The sequence below is a fragment of the Cherax quadricarinatus genome, unplaced genomic scaffold, assembly GCF_038502225.1.
Source record: "Cherax quadricarinatus isolate ZL_2023a unplaced genomic scaffold, ASM3850222v1 Contig370, whole genome shotgun sequence".
Classification (NCBI taxonomy): Eukaryota; Metazoa; Arthropoda; class Malacostraca; order Decapoda; family Parastacidae; genus Cherax; species Cherax quadricarinatus.
The window spans coordinates 70,664-89,465 of NW_027195396.1; the positions used below are offsets into that span (position 1 = coordinate 70,664).

General features: G+C 42.8%; 1 protein-coding gene across 1 annotated transcript in view; it reads left to right on the forward strand.

Annotated features, from left to right (window-relative positions):
• LOC128700454 (dynein axonemal heavy chain 7) overlaps positions 1 to 18,802 on the forward strand; it is a 166,430-nt gene that overhangs the window by 49,137 nt on the left and 98,491 nt on the right. Inside the window, exon 3 of the mRNA XM_070080379.1 lies at positions 4,947 to 5,163. Within this exon, the coding sequence (XP_069936480.1) occupies positions 4,947 to 5,163 (217 nt within the window). The remainder of the gene's footprint in view (positions 1 to 4,946; positions 5,164 to 18,802) is intronic.

Consider the following 18,802-nt stretch of genomic DNA (forward strand, 5'->3'; position numbering starts at 1 on the left):
GATTTTCACCCAGACTTCTCATATTTGATGAGAATGACAAGTTTTGCATTGTTTCATATGTTTCTTTCAAGTCTCAAACTAGAGCTAAAGGTAGACTTGGCAGAGTGTTGTCAGTGTTAAGTAAGACTGCCTTCAGACTTGTTAAGTAAGACTGCCTTCAGACTTGTTAAGTAAGACTGCCTTCAGACTTGTTAAGTAAGACTGCCTTCAGACTTGTTAAGTAAGACTGCCTTCAGACTTGTTTTGCTGGAATAAATAAACGAGCGTCATACTCCAGGATCATAATGTTGAACCAAAACATCGAAAAGTTCATTAACATCACAACAGTAGCATTTTTATTCCTCCAATTTAAAATAAGTTTCTAGGCCTTTCTGTCACTTTCTGAAAAAAAACTGATTCTTTTGTTTGGGTGAATTAAATTCTACTGGAGCAATACTGACCCAAGTAGCTCCGAGTGTTCGTTTAATAAATTAAGATTATGCGCAAGATCGTTAAGGTTTTTATGAGTCACTAGATGTGGTTCCTGGTTTTTGACTTCAGCTTGTTAAAACTCGGAATTCGAGGCAATGCTCTTTCACCGGTGACCTTGCTTGGCAGGGAGAAAACTATTCTTAATACAAAATAACAATAATAACAGTAATAATAATAATAATAATAATAAGACGAAGAATAAAATTATTATTTTTTATCATCATTGACATATCAGCCGTTTCCCACCAAGGCAGGGTGGCCCGAAAAAGAAAAACTTTCATCATCATTCACTCCATCACTGTCTTGCCAGAGGCGCTCTTACGCTACAGTTATAAAGCATCCGTCCTTCAGCGTGCAGGAACTGTACTTCCTATCTCCACTATTTTAATAATAATAATTATCATTATTATTAGTAGCAATAGTAGTAGTAGCAGCACTAGTATTACAATCAAAACTAAGCGCTAAACCCACAAGGGTCATACAACGCTGCAGGACAGGATGTGTTAAAGCTATAATATACAAAGATGAAAGGCCAGCGAGAGTTAAGAGTTTGCAAGACGCAGAGTTAGTAAGGGTAGTGGGAAGTGCTAAAGGGAAAAATATAATCAAAGTTGGAGCAATAAAACACTCGCCGACAAAAATTCTAAGAGGGAGTCTGTCAAAGGTGGGAATGTCAGCAAGAAGGTCAGATAAAGTGAATTAGGGCTGTGACAGTACTGGACGTAAATTCTACCTGCCCACTGATAGACAGGACTGTTTATTAAATGACGGTGAACTGACACCAGAACTTGACACTTCTCACAGAGTGGCGTTGAGCGGTTCTCCATGAGATTCCCATGAGTGTGACGTGTGTCATATACATTGATGGGAGAACATAGTCTCCCAAACACGATTTTAAGAACAACAGAAACCCAAATATAGTTTAAAGGAATACAATTTGTTATTCAACTCAGACCACTGTTATGTAATACTTACAGCAGTGAAGCTGTGAAAATAATAGCCGAGTCTAATAAATGACCTCATACAACTCGGTCTGGAAAATTTGCTTCAAACCAGACACCGTCAAAGAATTTAGAACCATCAGTGTAAATTGCAGTGACATGAGTATGAGATAGAAAGGCAGCGAGAAGCAACAACGTATAACCTAGCTATCTCACAGGGGAATGAAGAAGACACGAATCGTCGGAACTTTCCAAGGAATAATAATAATAATAATAATAATAATAATAATAATAATAATAATAATAATAATAATAATAATAATAATAATAATAATAATAATATTCACACAGGATGTACAATATATATCGTGAGGTGCATAATTCCTATTTTAAGGATTAATGTTCTCTTGACTGGTGGTATACAGGTGACATGCATCCTTGATAACTCTCGTGTAGTCGACAGGTAAGGAACATGTTACATGCAGGCTTCATGACCATTTGAGAAATCGAGAGACTTTAGACCCAATTAAGCAAACATCTAATTAGTAAGACAACCATCACTGTTGTGCAGTGACATGGCGACATCATGGTAAGCCAGTGCATTTAAATATCATCAAAGTATATTTCTACTTCCCATTCGTACTCTCGGGAGCGGATGTAACTATAATAATGACTTATCATAATTTACGAAATCGTTATAACACTATTCGAAAGAAAGCATGGTATGGGTAGGGCTAGAACCCATGGCAAGTGAATCATAAAACTCCAGGCCAGTGCGTAAGCCACTGGGCCAGGTGGCTACAATAAGATTCATCCAAGTAGGTATATTTATTGGGCACCACTGTGACCACAAACGCAAGTTTTTACAGATGAATCTCCGGCCAGCAGCTTTGAGGGAACTTGTGCTACAGTTCACCACAGCCACACTGGCGGGAGATTCATCTGCAAAAACTTTCATTTGTGGTCATGTTGGTGCCTATGATAACCTCCCTGTGAAGGTTCTGCAGCTCTGTGGTCATGTTGGTGCCTATGATAACCTCCCTGTGAAGGTTCTGCAGCTCTGTGGTCATGTTGGTGCCTATGATAACCTCCCTGTGAAGGTTCTGCAGCTCTGTGGTCATGTTGGTGCCTATGATAACCTCCCTGTGAAGGTTCTGCAGCTCTGTGGTCATGTTGGTGCCTATGATAACCTCCCTGTGAAGGTTCTGCAGCTCTGTGGTCATGTTGGTGCCTATGATAACCTCCCTGTGAAGGTTCTGCAGCTCTGTGGTCATGTTGGTGCCTATGATAACCTCCCTGTGAAGGTTCTGCAGCTCTGTGGTCATGTTGGTGCCTATGATAACCTCCCTGTGAAGGTTCTGCAGCTCTGTGGTCATGTTGGTGCCTATGATAACCTCCCTGTGAAGGTTCTGCAGCTCTGTGGTCATGTTGGTGCCTATGATAACCTCCCTGTGAAGGTTCTGCAGCTTTGTGGTCATGTTGGTGCCTATGATAACCTCCCTGTGAAGGTTCTGCAGCTCTGTGGTCATGTTGGTGCCTATGATAACCTCCCTGTGAAGGTTCTGCAGCTCTATCTAAACCTTAAAGAGAATTTGGTAAGGCTGGTTCCTCCTCATGCAATTTAAAAGATAGAAAAATCAATAATACCATAATAATAAGATAAATTTTTTTAATAAAAAATAGTAAATATAAAACACTTAAACATGAAATTAATCCTACTTTAAGCAATGAAAAATTAAATATATAAATAATTAGTGACTCAAAGCTAATATGTACACAATATGTAGGTGTTCTGGGCACGTAGCTCTGAATCGTGGTTTGGAACGCTGAGCCGTTGTTGATGGGGGGGGGGGGGGCTCACAGGTGCACGTGACTTTTGACAAACTGAGTAGACAGTGACTCCCAACACGAGTAAAGATTCTGACGAACAGAAGTTGACTGGGATCCTCTAACCACCACAACACTTGTGAAGCAGTTGAGTCGCCAGTAAAGAAGCACCTTAAAACGCAGGTGGAATGGTGTGTAGCTGACTGGGTGGTCATGGAATGGGGTCCAGTGTAGGAAGAGATGTCAGATTGGCATTCAGATCTATGCTTCCTTCATATTTCGCCTGTGGCGGATGACCCAAGGCGACATTCAATAGTAAAATAAAGAAATACAAAGTTACACACCACTTGAAAAATCACTCAACATGATAGGCGTACGGCCTTTAAAAGAAATGATGAAGATTCAGTGATGCTACACTACGTAAGTCCAAATCAGGACAGGAAGAATTTGCAGCATAAAAGTCTAACAAGAGTGAAGCTCTTTTTGAAATGCAATTAGCCCAAACACATAATAAATTAAACAGGAGCTGAAAGAATGCTTTCAGATTTGATGGGAGCCACAAGTCAAGTGACTGACCACAGGTCTGAGAGACACTCGTCACATCCCACCGGGTGCAGAAGGGGGATGGGGATAGCGGGAACGATGCACCCACCTAACAGAAGAACCAAACTGCCCAACAAACTACCAACACCATTCATTCATACATTCATACTTCCACTACTCCTGTCTAATGAGCTTTTCACTCACACTCCCTATGGAGTATAAATGTACCTAGTTAGATGAATCTTATTGTAGCCAGCTGGCCCAGTGGCTTATGCATTGACCTGGAATTTTACGACTCACTTGCCATGGGTTCTAACCCCACCCGTTCCCTGGTTTGTTTTATACTGATGTATTTCCAGCACTGGACGAAGCATAGAAATATGCCAGAAAAAACAAGAAGTTGCATCTTCTAACTTATACAGATCCAGTTCTTACAGTGGGAGGTAGGTAAAAAATTCACTGATAAAGTTATTCTTTATCCAAATTTACATTTATGATTTTCTCCATTTTGTCCCAATCTAATTCCCTTCTAAACCCCAGCCTTCCCTTCCCGGCCCCGTAAGTTTATTTTAACACCCCATCTTCCGACATATGCAATTCCAGGTACCAGAATACACTCACTTCCTCTAGGCCTCCTTCCTCTGGTCTGATATACAATCTTTAATTGCATAAACCTTTCCTTACACTCCTCACCTTGGTCCTTTCTATGTTTATTTTTAGTTTATTTATTGAATTTATAATCCTAAATTTACCCACCATCCTAACTATAACTAGTATCAAACTATCTTTTAATGTCACACCTCCCCGTAGCACCCTAGCATTCACTTCTTTGACATCCCTTTCTATACTTATGTTAAACAACAATGGTTACATTACACATCCTTGTTTAAGGATCTCTACTTATTTTAACCTGATCTTCACTACAGGCAAGTTTTAGCAACATACTAAGTATCCCATACATTTGCACCATCTGCCTCATTGCTAGCTTTCCTCTCATATGCCTTTTTAAATCCATAATTGTATTATTATTATTATTATTATTATTATTATTATTATTATTATTATTATTATTATTATTATTATTATTATTATTATTATTATTATTATTATTATTATTGCTGTTGTTATTATTACATACCAGTAATACTGCAATTTTGCTTGTAGATTGTAGCCCCCAAGAGAGAGCGTCTGGCAGAAGCCGAGGCTGAGGTCGCTGCCCTCATGTCTGTCGTCGAGGCCAAGAGAGTTCAACTCCGGGAGCTCGAGGAGAAGTTGGAAGTACTTCAGCGCCGGTTTTCTCTCTCCTGCCGCGAGAAGGAGAACCTCGAGGCTGAGCAGAAACTCTGCGCACTCAAATTGGAAAGAGCTAAAAAACTTATAAGTAAGAAATGTTGGTTGTGTATATGAGTGGTAGAATACGCTGACCGATGTGTGAATAAGACAGTCTGTGAGTTTTATGGCAGTTTCTTGAGAGGACGTTTCATCCAGCAGGAACTTGATTAATTCCAGTCTGATAAAAGGAAGTGAGTGCATCTTATTAACTATGTTAGTAATGTAATGAAAACTAGTCAGTGGATATGCAGAAGCCCCTTGGAAGAATTAATGCAACAACTTAAGAAGAGAGGGTACTGCAGATCGACCTTTAACTGAAGTGGACATAAGTTACATTTGGAAATACAGAGCTCCCCTTATATAATTTTTTTTTATTACACTCAGTGGCCACTTTATTAGGTACTCCCTCAGAACAACCTGAATTCTTCGTTGTATGGATGGAACAAGGTGCTGGAAATTTTCCTTAGAGAATTTGGTCCATGTTGAAATGATAGCATCACATAGCTGCTTCAGATTTGTCGGCTGCACAAGTAGGATGGATCTATGGTTTCATATTATTTATGCCAAAATCTCATTTTACCACCTGCATTTAATTATTTAGCAGAAGTCGCAATTTGTCTGACCATGCGACGGTTTTCCTGTCTTCAAATGTTCACAGTATATACCGTAGACTCAGTTTATTGTTTTTAGCTTAAATGAGTGAAACCCGGTGCAACCTTCTGCTGGTGGGGCACATCCACTGGGATGTAAATAACGCTCTAAAAATATTTAACCAAGACTAGACTTGCATCATTGGATTCAAGTTGGAAAATTTTGGATTTAGAAAGGATTGAGGAAAGCAATGGTTTGGAAATAGAGTTGTGAATGAATGGAACAAACTCTTGAGTAGTGTCACTGAGATTCTACCACATAATTGCCTAATTACATAATTGCATTAATGAGGTGTACAGGCGAACCTACTAAAGTAGCCACTTAGAGTGAAAAGTGGGTTATAAAAAAGTTTTTATGTACCTAGAGAAGAGAGGAGTGAAGAGGGAGAGAGATTTTGGGAGATGCTAAGTGTGCGTTTAGGGAGTTTTGAACCAAGTGAGAGAGTAATTGTGGTAGGTGATCTGAATGGTAAACTGCGAGAAACTGTTATAGAGGGCATGGTAGGAAAGGGTAATGTGCCAGGGGTACATGATAAAGGGGGCCTTCCACTTAACTTTGTTTAGAAAAAAGGTTTATTAATAGGTAATATATATTTTAAGAAAAAAATGGATATGTACTATAATATACGGTATAGGGCGAAATGACTGCAGTTTGATGGACTATGTATTGGTGAATAAAAGGTTGATGGGTAGACTTAAGTTGTTCCTAGTATCAAGGCCTCACATGCCAGTTGTTCCTAGTATCAAGGCCTCACATGCCAGTTGTTCCTAGTATCAAGGCCTCACATGCCAGTTGTTCCTAGTAATAAGGCCTCACATGCCAGTTGTTCCTAGTATCAAGGCCTCACATGCCAGTTGTTCCTAGTATCAAGGCCTCACATGCCAGTTGTTCCCAGTATCAAGGCCTCACATGCCAGTTGTTCCTAGTAATAAGGCCTCACATGCTAGTTGTTCCTAGTATCAAGGCCTCACATGCCAGCTCTTCCTAGTATCAAAGCCTCACATGCAAGTTGTTCTTGGTATCAAGGACTCACATGCCAGTTCCTAGTATCAAAGCCTCACATGCCAGTTGTTCCTAGCATCAAAGCCTCACATGCCAGTTGTTCCTAGTATCAAGGCCTCATGCCAGTTCCTAGTATCAAGGCCTCACATGAAACTTGTTCCAAGATCAAGGCCTCACATGCCAGTTGTTGCTAGTATCAAGGCCTCACATGCCAGTTGTTGCTAGTATCAAGGCCTCACATGCCAGTTGTTCCTAGTATCAAGGCCTCACATGCCAGTTGTTCCTAGTATCAAGGCCTCATACGCCACTTGTTCCTAGTATCAAGGCTTCACATGCCAGTTGTTCCTAGTATCAAGGCCTCACATACCAGTAGTTCCCGGTATCAAGGCCTCACATGCCAGTTGTTCCTAGTATCAAGTCTTCACATGCCAGTTGTTCCTAGCATCAAGGCCTCATATGCCAGTTGTTCCTAGTATCAAGGCCTCGCATGCCAGTTTCTAGTATCAAGGCCTCACATGCCACTTGTTCCAAGAATCAAGGCCTCACACGCCAGTTGTTGCTAGTATCAAGGCCTCACATGCCAGTTGTTCCTAGTAATAAGGCCTCACATGCCAGTTGTTCCTAGTATCAAGGCCTCACATGCCAGTTGTTCCTAGTATCAAGGCATCACATGCCAGCTGTTCCTAGTATCAAAGCCTCACATGCCAGTTGTTCCTGGTATCAAGGACTCACATGCCAGTTCCTAGTATCAACGCCTCACATGCCAGTTGTTCCTAGCATCAAGGCCTCACATGCCAGTTCCTAGTATCAAGGCCTCACATGCCAGTTGTTCCTAGTATCAAGTCTTCACATGCCAGTTGTTCCTAGTATCAAGGCCTCATATGCCAGTTGCTCCTAATATCAAGTCCTCACATGCCAGTTGTTCCTAGTATCAAGTCCTCACATGCCAGTTGTGCCTAGTATCAAGGCCTCACATGCCAGTTGTTCCTAGTATCAAAGCCTCACATGCCAGTTGTTCCTAGCATCAAGGCCTCACATGCCAGTTGTTCCTAGTATCAAGGCCTCACATGCCAGTTGTTCCTAGTATCAAGGCCTCACATACCAGTTGTTGCTAGTATCAAAGCCTCACATGCCAGTTGTTCCTAGTATCAAGACCTCACATGCCAGTTGTGCATAGTATCAAGGCCTCACATGCCAGTTGTTCTTAGTATCAAGGCCTCATATACCAGTTGTTCCCAGTATCAAGGCCTCACATGCCAGTTGTTCCTAGCATCAAGTCTTCACATGCCAGTTGTTCCTAGTATCAAGGCCTCACATGCCACTTGTTCCAAGAATCAAGGCCTCAAATGCCAGTTGTTCCTAGTATCAAGGCCTCACATGCCAGTTGCTCCTAATATCAAGTCCTCACATGCCAGTTGTTCCTAGTATCAAGTCCTCACATGCCAGTTGTGCCTAGTATCAAGGCCTCACATGCCAGTTGTTCCTAGTATCAAAGCCTCACATGCCAGTTGTTCCTAGCATCAAGGCCTCACATGCCAGTTGTTCCTAGTATCAAGGCCTCACATGCCAGTTGTTCCTAGTATCAAGGCCTCACATACCAGTTGTTGCTAGTATCAAAGCCTCACATGCCAGTTGTTGCTAGTATCAAGACCTCACATGCCAGTTGTGGATAGTATCAAGGCCTCACATGCCAGTTGTTACTAGTATCAAGGCCTCACATGCCAGTTGTTCCTAGTATCAAAGCCTCACATGCCAGTTGTTCCTAGCATCAAGTCTTCACATGCCAGTTGTTCCTAGTATCAAGGCCTCACATGCCACTTGTTCCAAGAATCAAGGCCTCAAATGCCAGTTGTTCCTAGTATCAAGGCCTCACATGCCAGTTGTTGCTAGTATCAAGGTCTCACATGCCAGTTGTTGCTAGTATCAACTCTCACATGCCAGTTGTTACTAGTATCAAGGCCTCACATGCCAGTTGTTCCTAGTATCAAGGCCTCATGTGCCAGTTGTTCCTAGTATCAAGGCCTCACTTGCCAGTTGTTCCTAGTATCAAGCTCTCACATGCCAGTTGTTCCTAGAATCAACGCCTCACATGCCAGTTGTCTCTAGTATCAAGGTTTCACATGCAAGTTGTTTCAAGTATCAAGCCCTCACATGCCAGTTGTTCCTAGTATCAAGGCCTCACATGCCAGTTCTAATATCAAGGCCTCACATGCCAGTTGTTCCTATTATCAAGGCTTCACATGCCAGTTGTTCAAAGTATCAAGGCCTCACATGCTAGTTGTTTTAAGTATCAAGGCCTCACATGTCAGTTGTTCCTAGAATCAAGGGCTTACATGACAGTTGTTCCTAGTATCAAGGGCTCACATGACAATTGTTCTAGAATCAAGGCCTCACATGCAAGTTGTTCCTAGTATCAAGGCCTCACATGCCAGTTCCCAGGATCAAGGCCTCACATGCCAGTTGTTCCTAGTATCAAGGCCTCACATGCCAGTTCCTAGTATTAAGGCCTCACATGCCACTTGTTCCTAGAATCAAGGCCTCACATGCCAGTTGTTGCTACTATCAAGGCCTCACATGACAGTTGTTGCTAGTATCAAGGCCTCACATGCCAGTTCCTAGTATCAAGGCCTCACATGCCAGTTGTTCCTAGTATCAAGACCTCACATACCAGTAGTTCCTAGTATCAAGTCTTCACATACCAGTTGTTCCTAATATCAAGGCCTCACATGCCAGTTGTTCCTAGTATCAGGGCCTCACATGCCAGTTGTTCTTAGCATCAAGTCCTCAAACGCCAGTTGTTCCTAGTATCAAGGCCTAACATGCCAGTTGTTCCTACTATCAAGGCCTCACATGCCAGTTGTTCCTATTATCAAGGCTTCACATGCCAGTTGTTCAAAGTATCAAGGCCTCACATGCTAGTTGTTTTAAGTATCAAGGCCTCACATGTCAGTTGTTCCTAGACTCAAGGGCTCACATGACAATTGTTCTAGAATCAAGGCCTCACATGCAAGTTGTTCCTAGTATCAAGGCCTCACATGCCAGTTCCCAGGATCAAGGCCTCACATGCCAGTTGTTCCCAGTGTCAAGGCCTCACATGCCAGTTGTTCATAGTATCAAGGCCTCATATGCCAGTTGTTCCTAGTATCAAGGCCTCACATGCCAGTTGTTCCCAGTATCAAAGCCTCACATGTCAGTTGTTCCCAGTATCAAGGCCTCACATGCCAGTTGTTCCTAGTATCAAGGCCTCACATGCCAGGTCTTGCTAGTATCAATGCCTCACATGCCAGTTGTTCAAGGGCTCACATGCCAGTTGCTAGTATCAAGGTCTCACATGCCAGTTGTTGCTAGTATCAAGGCCTCACATGCCAGTTGTTGCTAGTATCAAGGCCTCACATGCCAGTTGTTGCTAGTTTCAAGGCCTCACATGCCAGTTGTTGCTAGAATCAAGGCCTCACATGCCAGTTGTTGCTAGTATCAAGGCCTCACATGCCAGTTGTTGCTAGTATCAAGGCCTCACATGCCAGTTATTGTTAGTGTCAAGGCGTCACATGCCAGTTGTTGCTAGTATCAAGGCCTCACATGCCAGTTGTCGCTAGTATGAAGGCCTCAAATGCCAGTTGCTAGTATCAAGGCTTCACATGCCAGTTGTTGCTAGTATCAAGACCTCACATGCCAGTTGTTGCTAGTATTAAGGCCTCGCACGCCAGTTGTTGCTAGTTTCAATGTCTCATATGCCCGTTGTTGCCAGTATCAAGGCCTCACATACCAGGTGTTGCTAGTGTCAAGGCCTCACATGCCAGTTTTTGCTAGTATCAAGGCCTCACATGCCAGTTGTTGCTAGTATCAAGGCCTCACATGCCAGTTGTTGCTAGTCTCAAGGCCTCACATGCCAGTTTTTGCTAGTATCAAGGCCTCACATGCCAGTTGCAAGTATCAAGGCCTCACATGCCAGTTGTTGTTAGTTTCAAGGCCTCAAATGCAAGTTGTTGCTAGTATCAAGGCCTCTCATGCCAGTTGTTGCTAGTATCAAGGCCTCGCATGCCAGTTGTTGCTAGTATGAAGGCCTCGCATGCCAGTTGTTGCTAGTATCAAGTCCTCACATGCCAGTTGTTGCTAGTGTCAAGGTCTCACAAGCCAGTTTTTGCTATTATCAAGGCCTTCAATGCCAGTTGTTGCTAGTATCAAGGCCTCACATGCCTCTTTTTGCTAGTATCAAGGTCTCACATGCCAGTTGTTGCTAGTATCAAGGCTTGCATGCCAGTTGTTGCTAGCATCAAGGCCTCACATGCCAGTTGTTGCTAGTATCAAGGTCTCACATGCCAGTTGTTGCTAGTATCAAGGCCTCACATGCCAGTTGCTAGTATCAAGGCCTCACATGCCAGTTGCTAGTATCAAGGCCTCACATGCCAGTTGCTAGTATCAAGGCCAGTTGCTACTATGCCTCACCAGTTGCTAGTATCAAGGCCTCACATGCCAGTTGCTAGTATCAAGGCCTCACATGGCAGTTGCTAGTATCAAGGCCTCACATGCAAGTTGCTAGTATCAAGGCCTCACATGCCAGTTGCTAGTATCAAGGCCTCACATGTCAGTTGCTAGTATCAAGGCCTCACATGCCAGTTGTTGCTAGTATCAAGGTCTCACATGCCAGTTGTTGCTAGTATCAAGGCCTCACATGCCAGTTGTTGCTAGTATCAATGTCTCATGCCAGTTGTTGCTAGTATCAAGGCTTCACATGCCAGTTGTTTCTAGTATCAAGGCCTCACATGCCAGTTGTTGCTAGTTTCAAGACCTCACATGCCAGTTGTAGCTAGTATCAAGGCCTCACATGTCAGTTGCTAGTATCAAGGCCTCACATGCCAGTTGCTAGTATCAAGGCCTCACATGCCAGTTGCTAGTATTAAGGCCTCACATGCCAGTTGCTAGTATCAAGGCCTCACATGCCAGTTGCTAGTATCAAGGCCTCACATGCCAGTTGCTAGTATCAAGGCCTCACATGCCAGTTGCTAGTATCAAGGCCTCACATGCCAGTTGCTAGTATCAAGGCCTCACATGCCAGTTGCTAGTATCAAGGTCTCACATGCAAGTTGCTAGTATCAAGGCCTCACATGCAAGTTGCTAGTATCAAGGTTTCACATGCCAGTTGCTAGTATCAAGGCCTTACATGCCAGTTGCAAGTATCAAGGCCTCACATGCCAGTTGCAAGAATCAAGGCCTCACATGCCAGTTGCTAGTATCAAGGTCTCACATGCCAGTTGCTAGTATCACGGCCTCACATGCAAGTTGCTAGTATCAAGGCCTCACATGCCAGTTGCTAGTATGAAGGCCTCACATGCCAGTTGCTAGTATCAAGGCCTCACATGCCAGTTGCTGGTATCAAGGTCTCACATGCCAGTTGCTAGTATCAAGGCGTCACATGCCAGTTGCTAGTATCAAGGCCTCACATGCCAGTTGCTAGTATCAAGGACTCACATGCCAGTTGCTAGTATCAAGGCCTCACATGCCAGTTGCTAGTATCAAGGTCTCACATGCCAGTTGCTAGTATCAAGGCCTCACATGCCAGTTGCTAGTATGAAGGCCTCACATGCCAGTTGCTAGTATCAAGGCCTCACATGCCAGTTGCTAGTATCAAGGTCTTACATGCCAGTTGCTAGTATCAAGGCCTCACATGCCAGTTGCTAGTATCAAGGCCTCACATGCCAGTTGCTAGTATCAAGGTCTCACATGCCAGTTGCTAGTATCAAGGGCTCACATGCAAGTTGCTAGTATCAAGGTCTCACATGCCAGTTGCTAGTATCAAGGCCTTACATGCCAGTTGCAAGTATCAAGGCCTCACATGCCAGTTGCAAGAATCAAGGCCTCACATGCCAGTTGCTAGTATCAAGGTCTCACATGCCAGTTGCTAGTATCAAGGCCTCACATGCCAGTTGCTAGTATCAAGGCCTCACATGCCAGTTGCTAGTATCAAGGTCTCACATGCCAGTTGCTAGTATCAAGGTGTCACATGCCAGTTGCTAGCCTCACATGCCAGTTGCTAGATGATGAATCAATGGTAGTCTGGATGTTGTGGTGGATGTTGTCTGGATGATGTGGTGGATGATGTCAGTGGATGATGTAGCGATGTTGTAGTGGAATGTAGTCAATGTTGTGGTGGATGATGTGGTGGATGATGTAGTTAATGATGTAGTGCATGTTGTAGTGGATGATGTAGTGGATGTTGTAGTGGATGATGTAGTGGATGAAGGATGTTGTGGTGGATGATGTGGTGGATGATGTATGGATGATAATTCTGTTCATCCATGGATGTTGTGGTGGATGATGTAGTGGATGATGTAGTGGATGATGTAGTGGATGATGTAGTGGATGATGTAGTGGATGATGTAGTGGATGATGTAGTGGATGATGTAGTGGATGATGTAGTGGATGATGTAGTGGATGATGTAGTGGATGATGTAGTGGATGATGTAGTGGATGATGTAGTGGATGATGTAGTGGATGATGTAGTGGATGATGTAGTGGATGATGTGGTGGATGATGTAGTGGATGATGTAGTGGATGATGTAGTGGATGATGTAGTGGATGATGTAGTGGATGATGTAGTGGATGATGTAGTGGATGTTTTAGTGGATGATGTAGTGGATGTTGTAGTGGATGTTGTGGTGGATGATGTAGTGGATGATGTAGTGGATGATGTAGTGGATGTTGTGGTGGATGATGTAGTGGATGTTGTAGTGGATGATGTAGTGGATGATGTATGTTGTGGTGGATGATGTAGTGATGTTGTAGTGGATGTGTAGTGGATGATGTGTTTGTTGTTGTGGATGTTGTAGTGGATGATGTAGTGGATGATGTAGTGGATGATGTAGTGGATGATGTAGTGGATGATGTAGTGGATGATGTAGTGGATGTTGTAGTGGATGATGTAGTGGATGTTGTAGTGGATGTTGTGGTGGATGATGTAGTGGATGATGTAGTGGATGATGTAGTGGATGTTGTGGTGGATGATGTAGTGGATGTTGTAGTGGATGATGTAGTGGATGATGTAGTGGATGTTGTGGTGGATGATGTAGTGGATGTTGTAGTGGATGATGTAGTGGATGATGTAGTGGATGTTGTGGTGGATGATGTAGTGGATGATGTAGTGGATGATGTAGTGGATGATGTAGTGGATGATGTAGTGGATGATGTAGTGGATGATGTAGTGGATGATGTAGTGGATGATGTAGTGGATGATGTAGTGGATGATGTAGTGGATGATGTAGTGGATGATGTAGTGGATGATGTAGTGGATGATGTAGTGGATGATGTAGTGGATGATGTAGTGGATGATGTAGTGGATGATGTAGTGGATGATGTGGTGGATGATGTAGTGGATGATGTAGTGGATGATGTAGTGGATGTTGTGGTGGATGATGTAGTGGATGATGTAGTGGATGATGTAGTGGATGATGTAGTGGATGATGTAGTGGATGATGTGGTGGATGATGTAGTGGATGATGTAGTGGATGATGTAGTGGATGATGTAGTGGATGATGTAGTGGATGATGTAGTGGATGATGTAGTGGATGATGTAGTGGATGATGTACTAGATGATGTAGTGGATGATGTATTGGATGATGTAGTGGATGATGTAGTGGATGATGTACTAGATGATGTATTGGATGATGTAGTGGATGATGTAGTGGATGATGTAGTGGATGATGTAGTGGATGATGTAGTGGATGATGTAGTGGATGATGTAGTGGATGATGTAGTGGATGATGTAGTGGATGATGTAGTGGATGATGTAGTGGATGATGTAGTGGATGATGTAGTGGATGATGTAGTGGATGATGTAGTGGATGATGTAGTGGATGATGTAGTGGATGATGTAGTGGATGATGTAGTGGATGATGTAGTGGATGATGTAGTGGATGATGTAGTGGATGATGTAGTGGATGATGTAGTGGATGATGTAGTGGATGATGTAGTGGATGATGTAGTGGATGATGTAGTGGATGTAGTGGATGATGTAGTGGATGATGTAGTGGATGATGTAGTGGATGATGTAGTGGATGATGTAGTGGATGATGTAGTGGATGATGTAGTGGATGATGTAGTGGATGATGTAGTGGATGATGTAGTGGATGTTGTGGTGGATGATGTAGTGGATGATGTAGTGGATGATGTAGTGGATGATGTAGTGGATGATGTAGTGGATGATGTAGTGGATGATGTAGTGGATGATGTGGTGGATGATGTAGTGGATGATGTAGTGGATGATGTAGTGGATGATGTAGTGGATGATGTAGTGGATGATGTAGTGGATGTTGATGATGTGGATGATGTAGTGGATGATGTAGTGGATGATGTAGTGGATGATGTAGTGGATGATGAGTGGATGTAGTGGATGATGTAGTGGATGATGTAGTGGATGATGTGGTGGATGATGTAGTGGATGATGTAGTGGATGATGTAGTGGATGATGTAGTGGATGATGTAGTGGATGATGTAGTGGATGATGTAGTGGATGATGTAGTGGATGATGTAGTGGATGATGTAGTAGATGATGTAGTGGATGATGTAGTGGATGATGTAGTGGATGATGTAGTGGATGATGTACTAGATGATGTAGTGGATGATGTATTGGATGATGTAGTGGATGATGTACTAGATGATGTATTGGATGATGTAGTGGATGATGTAGTGGATGATGTAGTGGATGTTGTAGTGGATGTTGTAGTGGATGTTGTAGTGGATGATGTAGTGGATGATGTATTGGATGATGTAGTGGATGATGTAGTGGATGATGTAGTGGATGATGTGGTGGATGTTGTAGTGGATGATGTAGTGGATGATGTAGTGGATGATGTAGTGGATGATGTAGTGGATGATGTAGTGGATGTTGTAGTGGATGATGTGGTGGATGATGTAGTGGTTGATGTAGTGGATGATGTAGTGGATGATGTAGTTTATGTTGTAGTGGATGATGTGGTGGATGATGTAGTGGATGATGTAGTGGATGTTGTAGTGGATGATGTGGTGGATGATGTAGTGGATGATGTAGTGGATGTTGTGGTGGATGATGTAGTGGATGATGTAGTGGATGATGTAGTGGATGTTGTAGTGGATGATGTGGTGGATGATGTAGTGGATGATGTAGTGGATGATGTAGTGGATGATGTAGTGGATGTTGTAGTGGATGATGTAGTGGATGTTGTGGTGGATGATGTAGTGGATGATGTAGTGGATGATGTAGTGGATGATGTAGTTGATGATGTAGTGGATGATGTAGTGGTTGTTGTGGTGGATGATGTAGTGGATGATGTAGTGGATGATGTAGTGGATGATGTAGTGGATGTTGTGGTGGATGATGTAGTGGATGATGTAGTGGATGATGTAGTGGATGTTGTGGTGGATGTTGTGGTGGATGATGTAGTGGATGTTGTAGTGGATGATGTAGTGGATGTTGTGGTGGATGTTGTGGTGGATGATGTAGTGGATGATGTAGTGGATGATGTAGTGGATGATGTAGTGGATGATGTAGTGGATGTTGTAGTGGATGATGTAGTGGATGATGTAGTGGATGATGTAGTGGATGATGTAGTGGATGATGTAGTGGATGATGTTGTGGATGATGTAGTGGATGATGTAATGGATGATGTAGTGGATGTTGTAGTGGATAATGTAGTGGATGATGTAATGGATGATGTAGTGGATGATGTAATGGATGATGTAGTGGATGTTGTAGTGGATGATGTAGTGGATAATGTAGTGGATGTTGTAGTGGATGATGTAGTGGATGATGTAGTGGATGTTGTAGTGGATGATGTAGTGGATGATGTAGTGGATGATGTAGTGGATGATGTAGTGGATGATGTAGTTTATGATGTAGTGGATGATGTAGTGGATGATGTAATGGATGATGTAGTGGATGATGTAGTGGATGATGTAGTGGTTGTTGTAGTGGATGATGTAGTTTATGATGTAGTGGATGATGTAGTGGATGATGTAGTGGATGTTGTAGTGGATGATGTTGTGGATGATGTAGTGGATGATGTAATGGATGATGCAGTGGATGTTGTAGTGGATGATGTAGTGGATGATGTAGTGGATGATGGACTAGATGATGGACTAGATGATGTAGTGGATGATGTAGTATTAAAAACCATTTGTCTCCATTCACTCCTATCAAACACGCTGAAGCATGCCTGCTGGAAGTCCAAGCCCCTCGAACTCTAAACCTCCTTTACCCACTCCCTCCAACCTTTCCTAGGCCGACCCCTACCCTGCCTTCCTTCCATTACAGACTGATACACTCTTGAAGTCACTCTGTTTCACTTAATTCTCTCTACATGTTCGAACCACCTCAACATCCCTTCCTCAGCCCTCTGGACAACAGTTTTGGTAATCCCACACCTCCTCCTAACTTCCAAACTACGAATTCTCTGCATTATATTCACAACACACATTGCCCTCAGACATGACATCTCCACTGCCTCCAGCCTTCTCCTCGCTGCAACATTCATCACCCATGCTTCACACCCATATAAGAGCGTTGGTAAAACTATACTCTCATACATTCCCCTCTTTGCCTCCAAGGACAAAGTTCTTTGTCTCCACAGACTCCTAAGTGCACCAGTTACCTTTTCCGCTCATCAATTCTATGATTCACCTCATCTTTCATAGACCCATCCGCTGACACATCCACTCCCAAATATCTGAATACATTCGCCTCCTCCATACTCTCTCCCTCCAATCTGATATCCAATCTTTCATCACCTAATCTTTTTGTTATCCTCATAACCTTACTCTTTCCTGTATTCACTTTTAATTATCTTCTTTTGCACACCCTACCAAATTCATCCACCAATCTCTGCAACTTCTCTTCAGAATCTCCCAAGAGCACAGTGTCATCAGCAAAGAGCAGCTGTGACAACTCCCACCTTTGTGCGTGATTCTTTATCTTTTAACTCCACGCCTCTTGCCAAGACCCTCGCATTTACTTCTCTTACAACCCCATCTATAAATATATTAAACAACCACGGTGACATCACACATCCTTGACTAAGGCCTACTTTTACTGGGAAATAATTTCCCTCTTTCCTACATACTCTAACTTGAGCCTCACTATCCTCGTAAGTGGATGATGTAGCAGATAATGTGGTGGATGAGAATAGTGGATGATGTAGTGGATGATGTAGTGGATGATGTAGTGGATGTTGTAGTGGATGATGTAGTGGATGTTGTAGTGGATGTTGTAGTGGATGTTGTAGTGGATGTTGTAGTGGATGATGTAGTGGATGATGTAGTGGATGTTGTAGTGGATGATGTAGTGGATGTTGTAGTGGATGTTGTAGTGGATGTTGTAGTGGATGATGTAGTGGATGATGTAGTGGATGTTGTAGTGGATGTTGTAGTGGATGTTGTAGTGGATGTTGTAGTGGATGATGTAGTGGATGATGTAGTGGATGATGTAGTGGATGTTGTAGTGGATGTTGTAGTGGATGTTGTAGTGGATGATGTAGTGGATGTAGTGGATGTTGTAGTGGATGTTGTAGTGGATGATGTAGTGGATGATGTAGTGGATGATGTAGTGGATGATGTAGTGGATGATGTAGTGGATGATGTAGTGGATGTTGTAGTGGATGTTGTAGTGGATGTTGTAGTGGATGATGTAGTGGATGATGTAGTGGATGATGTAGTGGATGAGAATAGTGGATGAGAATAGTGGATGATGTAGTAGATGATGTAGTGGATGATGTAGTGGATGATTTAATGGAAAATGTAGTGGATGATGTAGTGGATGATGTAGTGGATGATGTAGTGGATGTTGTAGTGGATGATGTAGTGGATGATGTAGTGGATGTTGTAGTGGATGATGTAGTGGATGATGTAGTGGATGATGTAGTGGATGATGTAGTGGATGATGTAGTGGATGATGTAGTGGATGATGTAGTGGATGAGAATAGTGGATGAGAATAGTGGATGATGTAGTAGATGATGTAGTGGATGATGTAGTGGATGATGTAGTGGATGATGTTGTGGATGATGTAGTG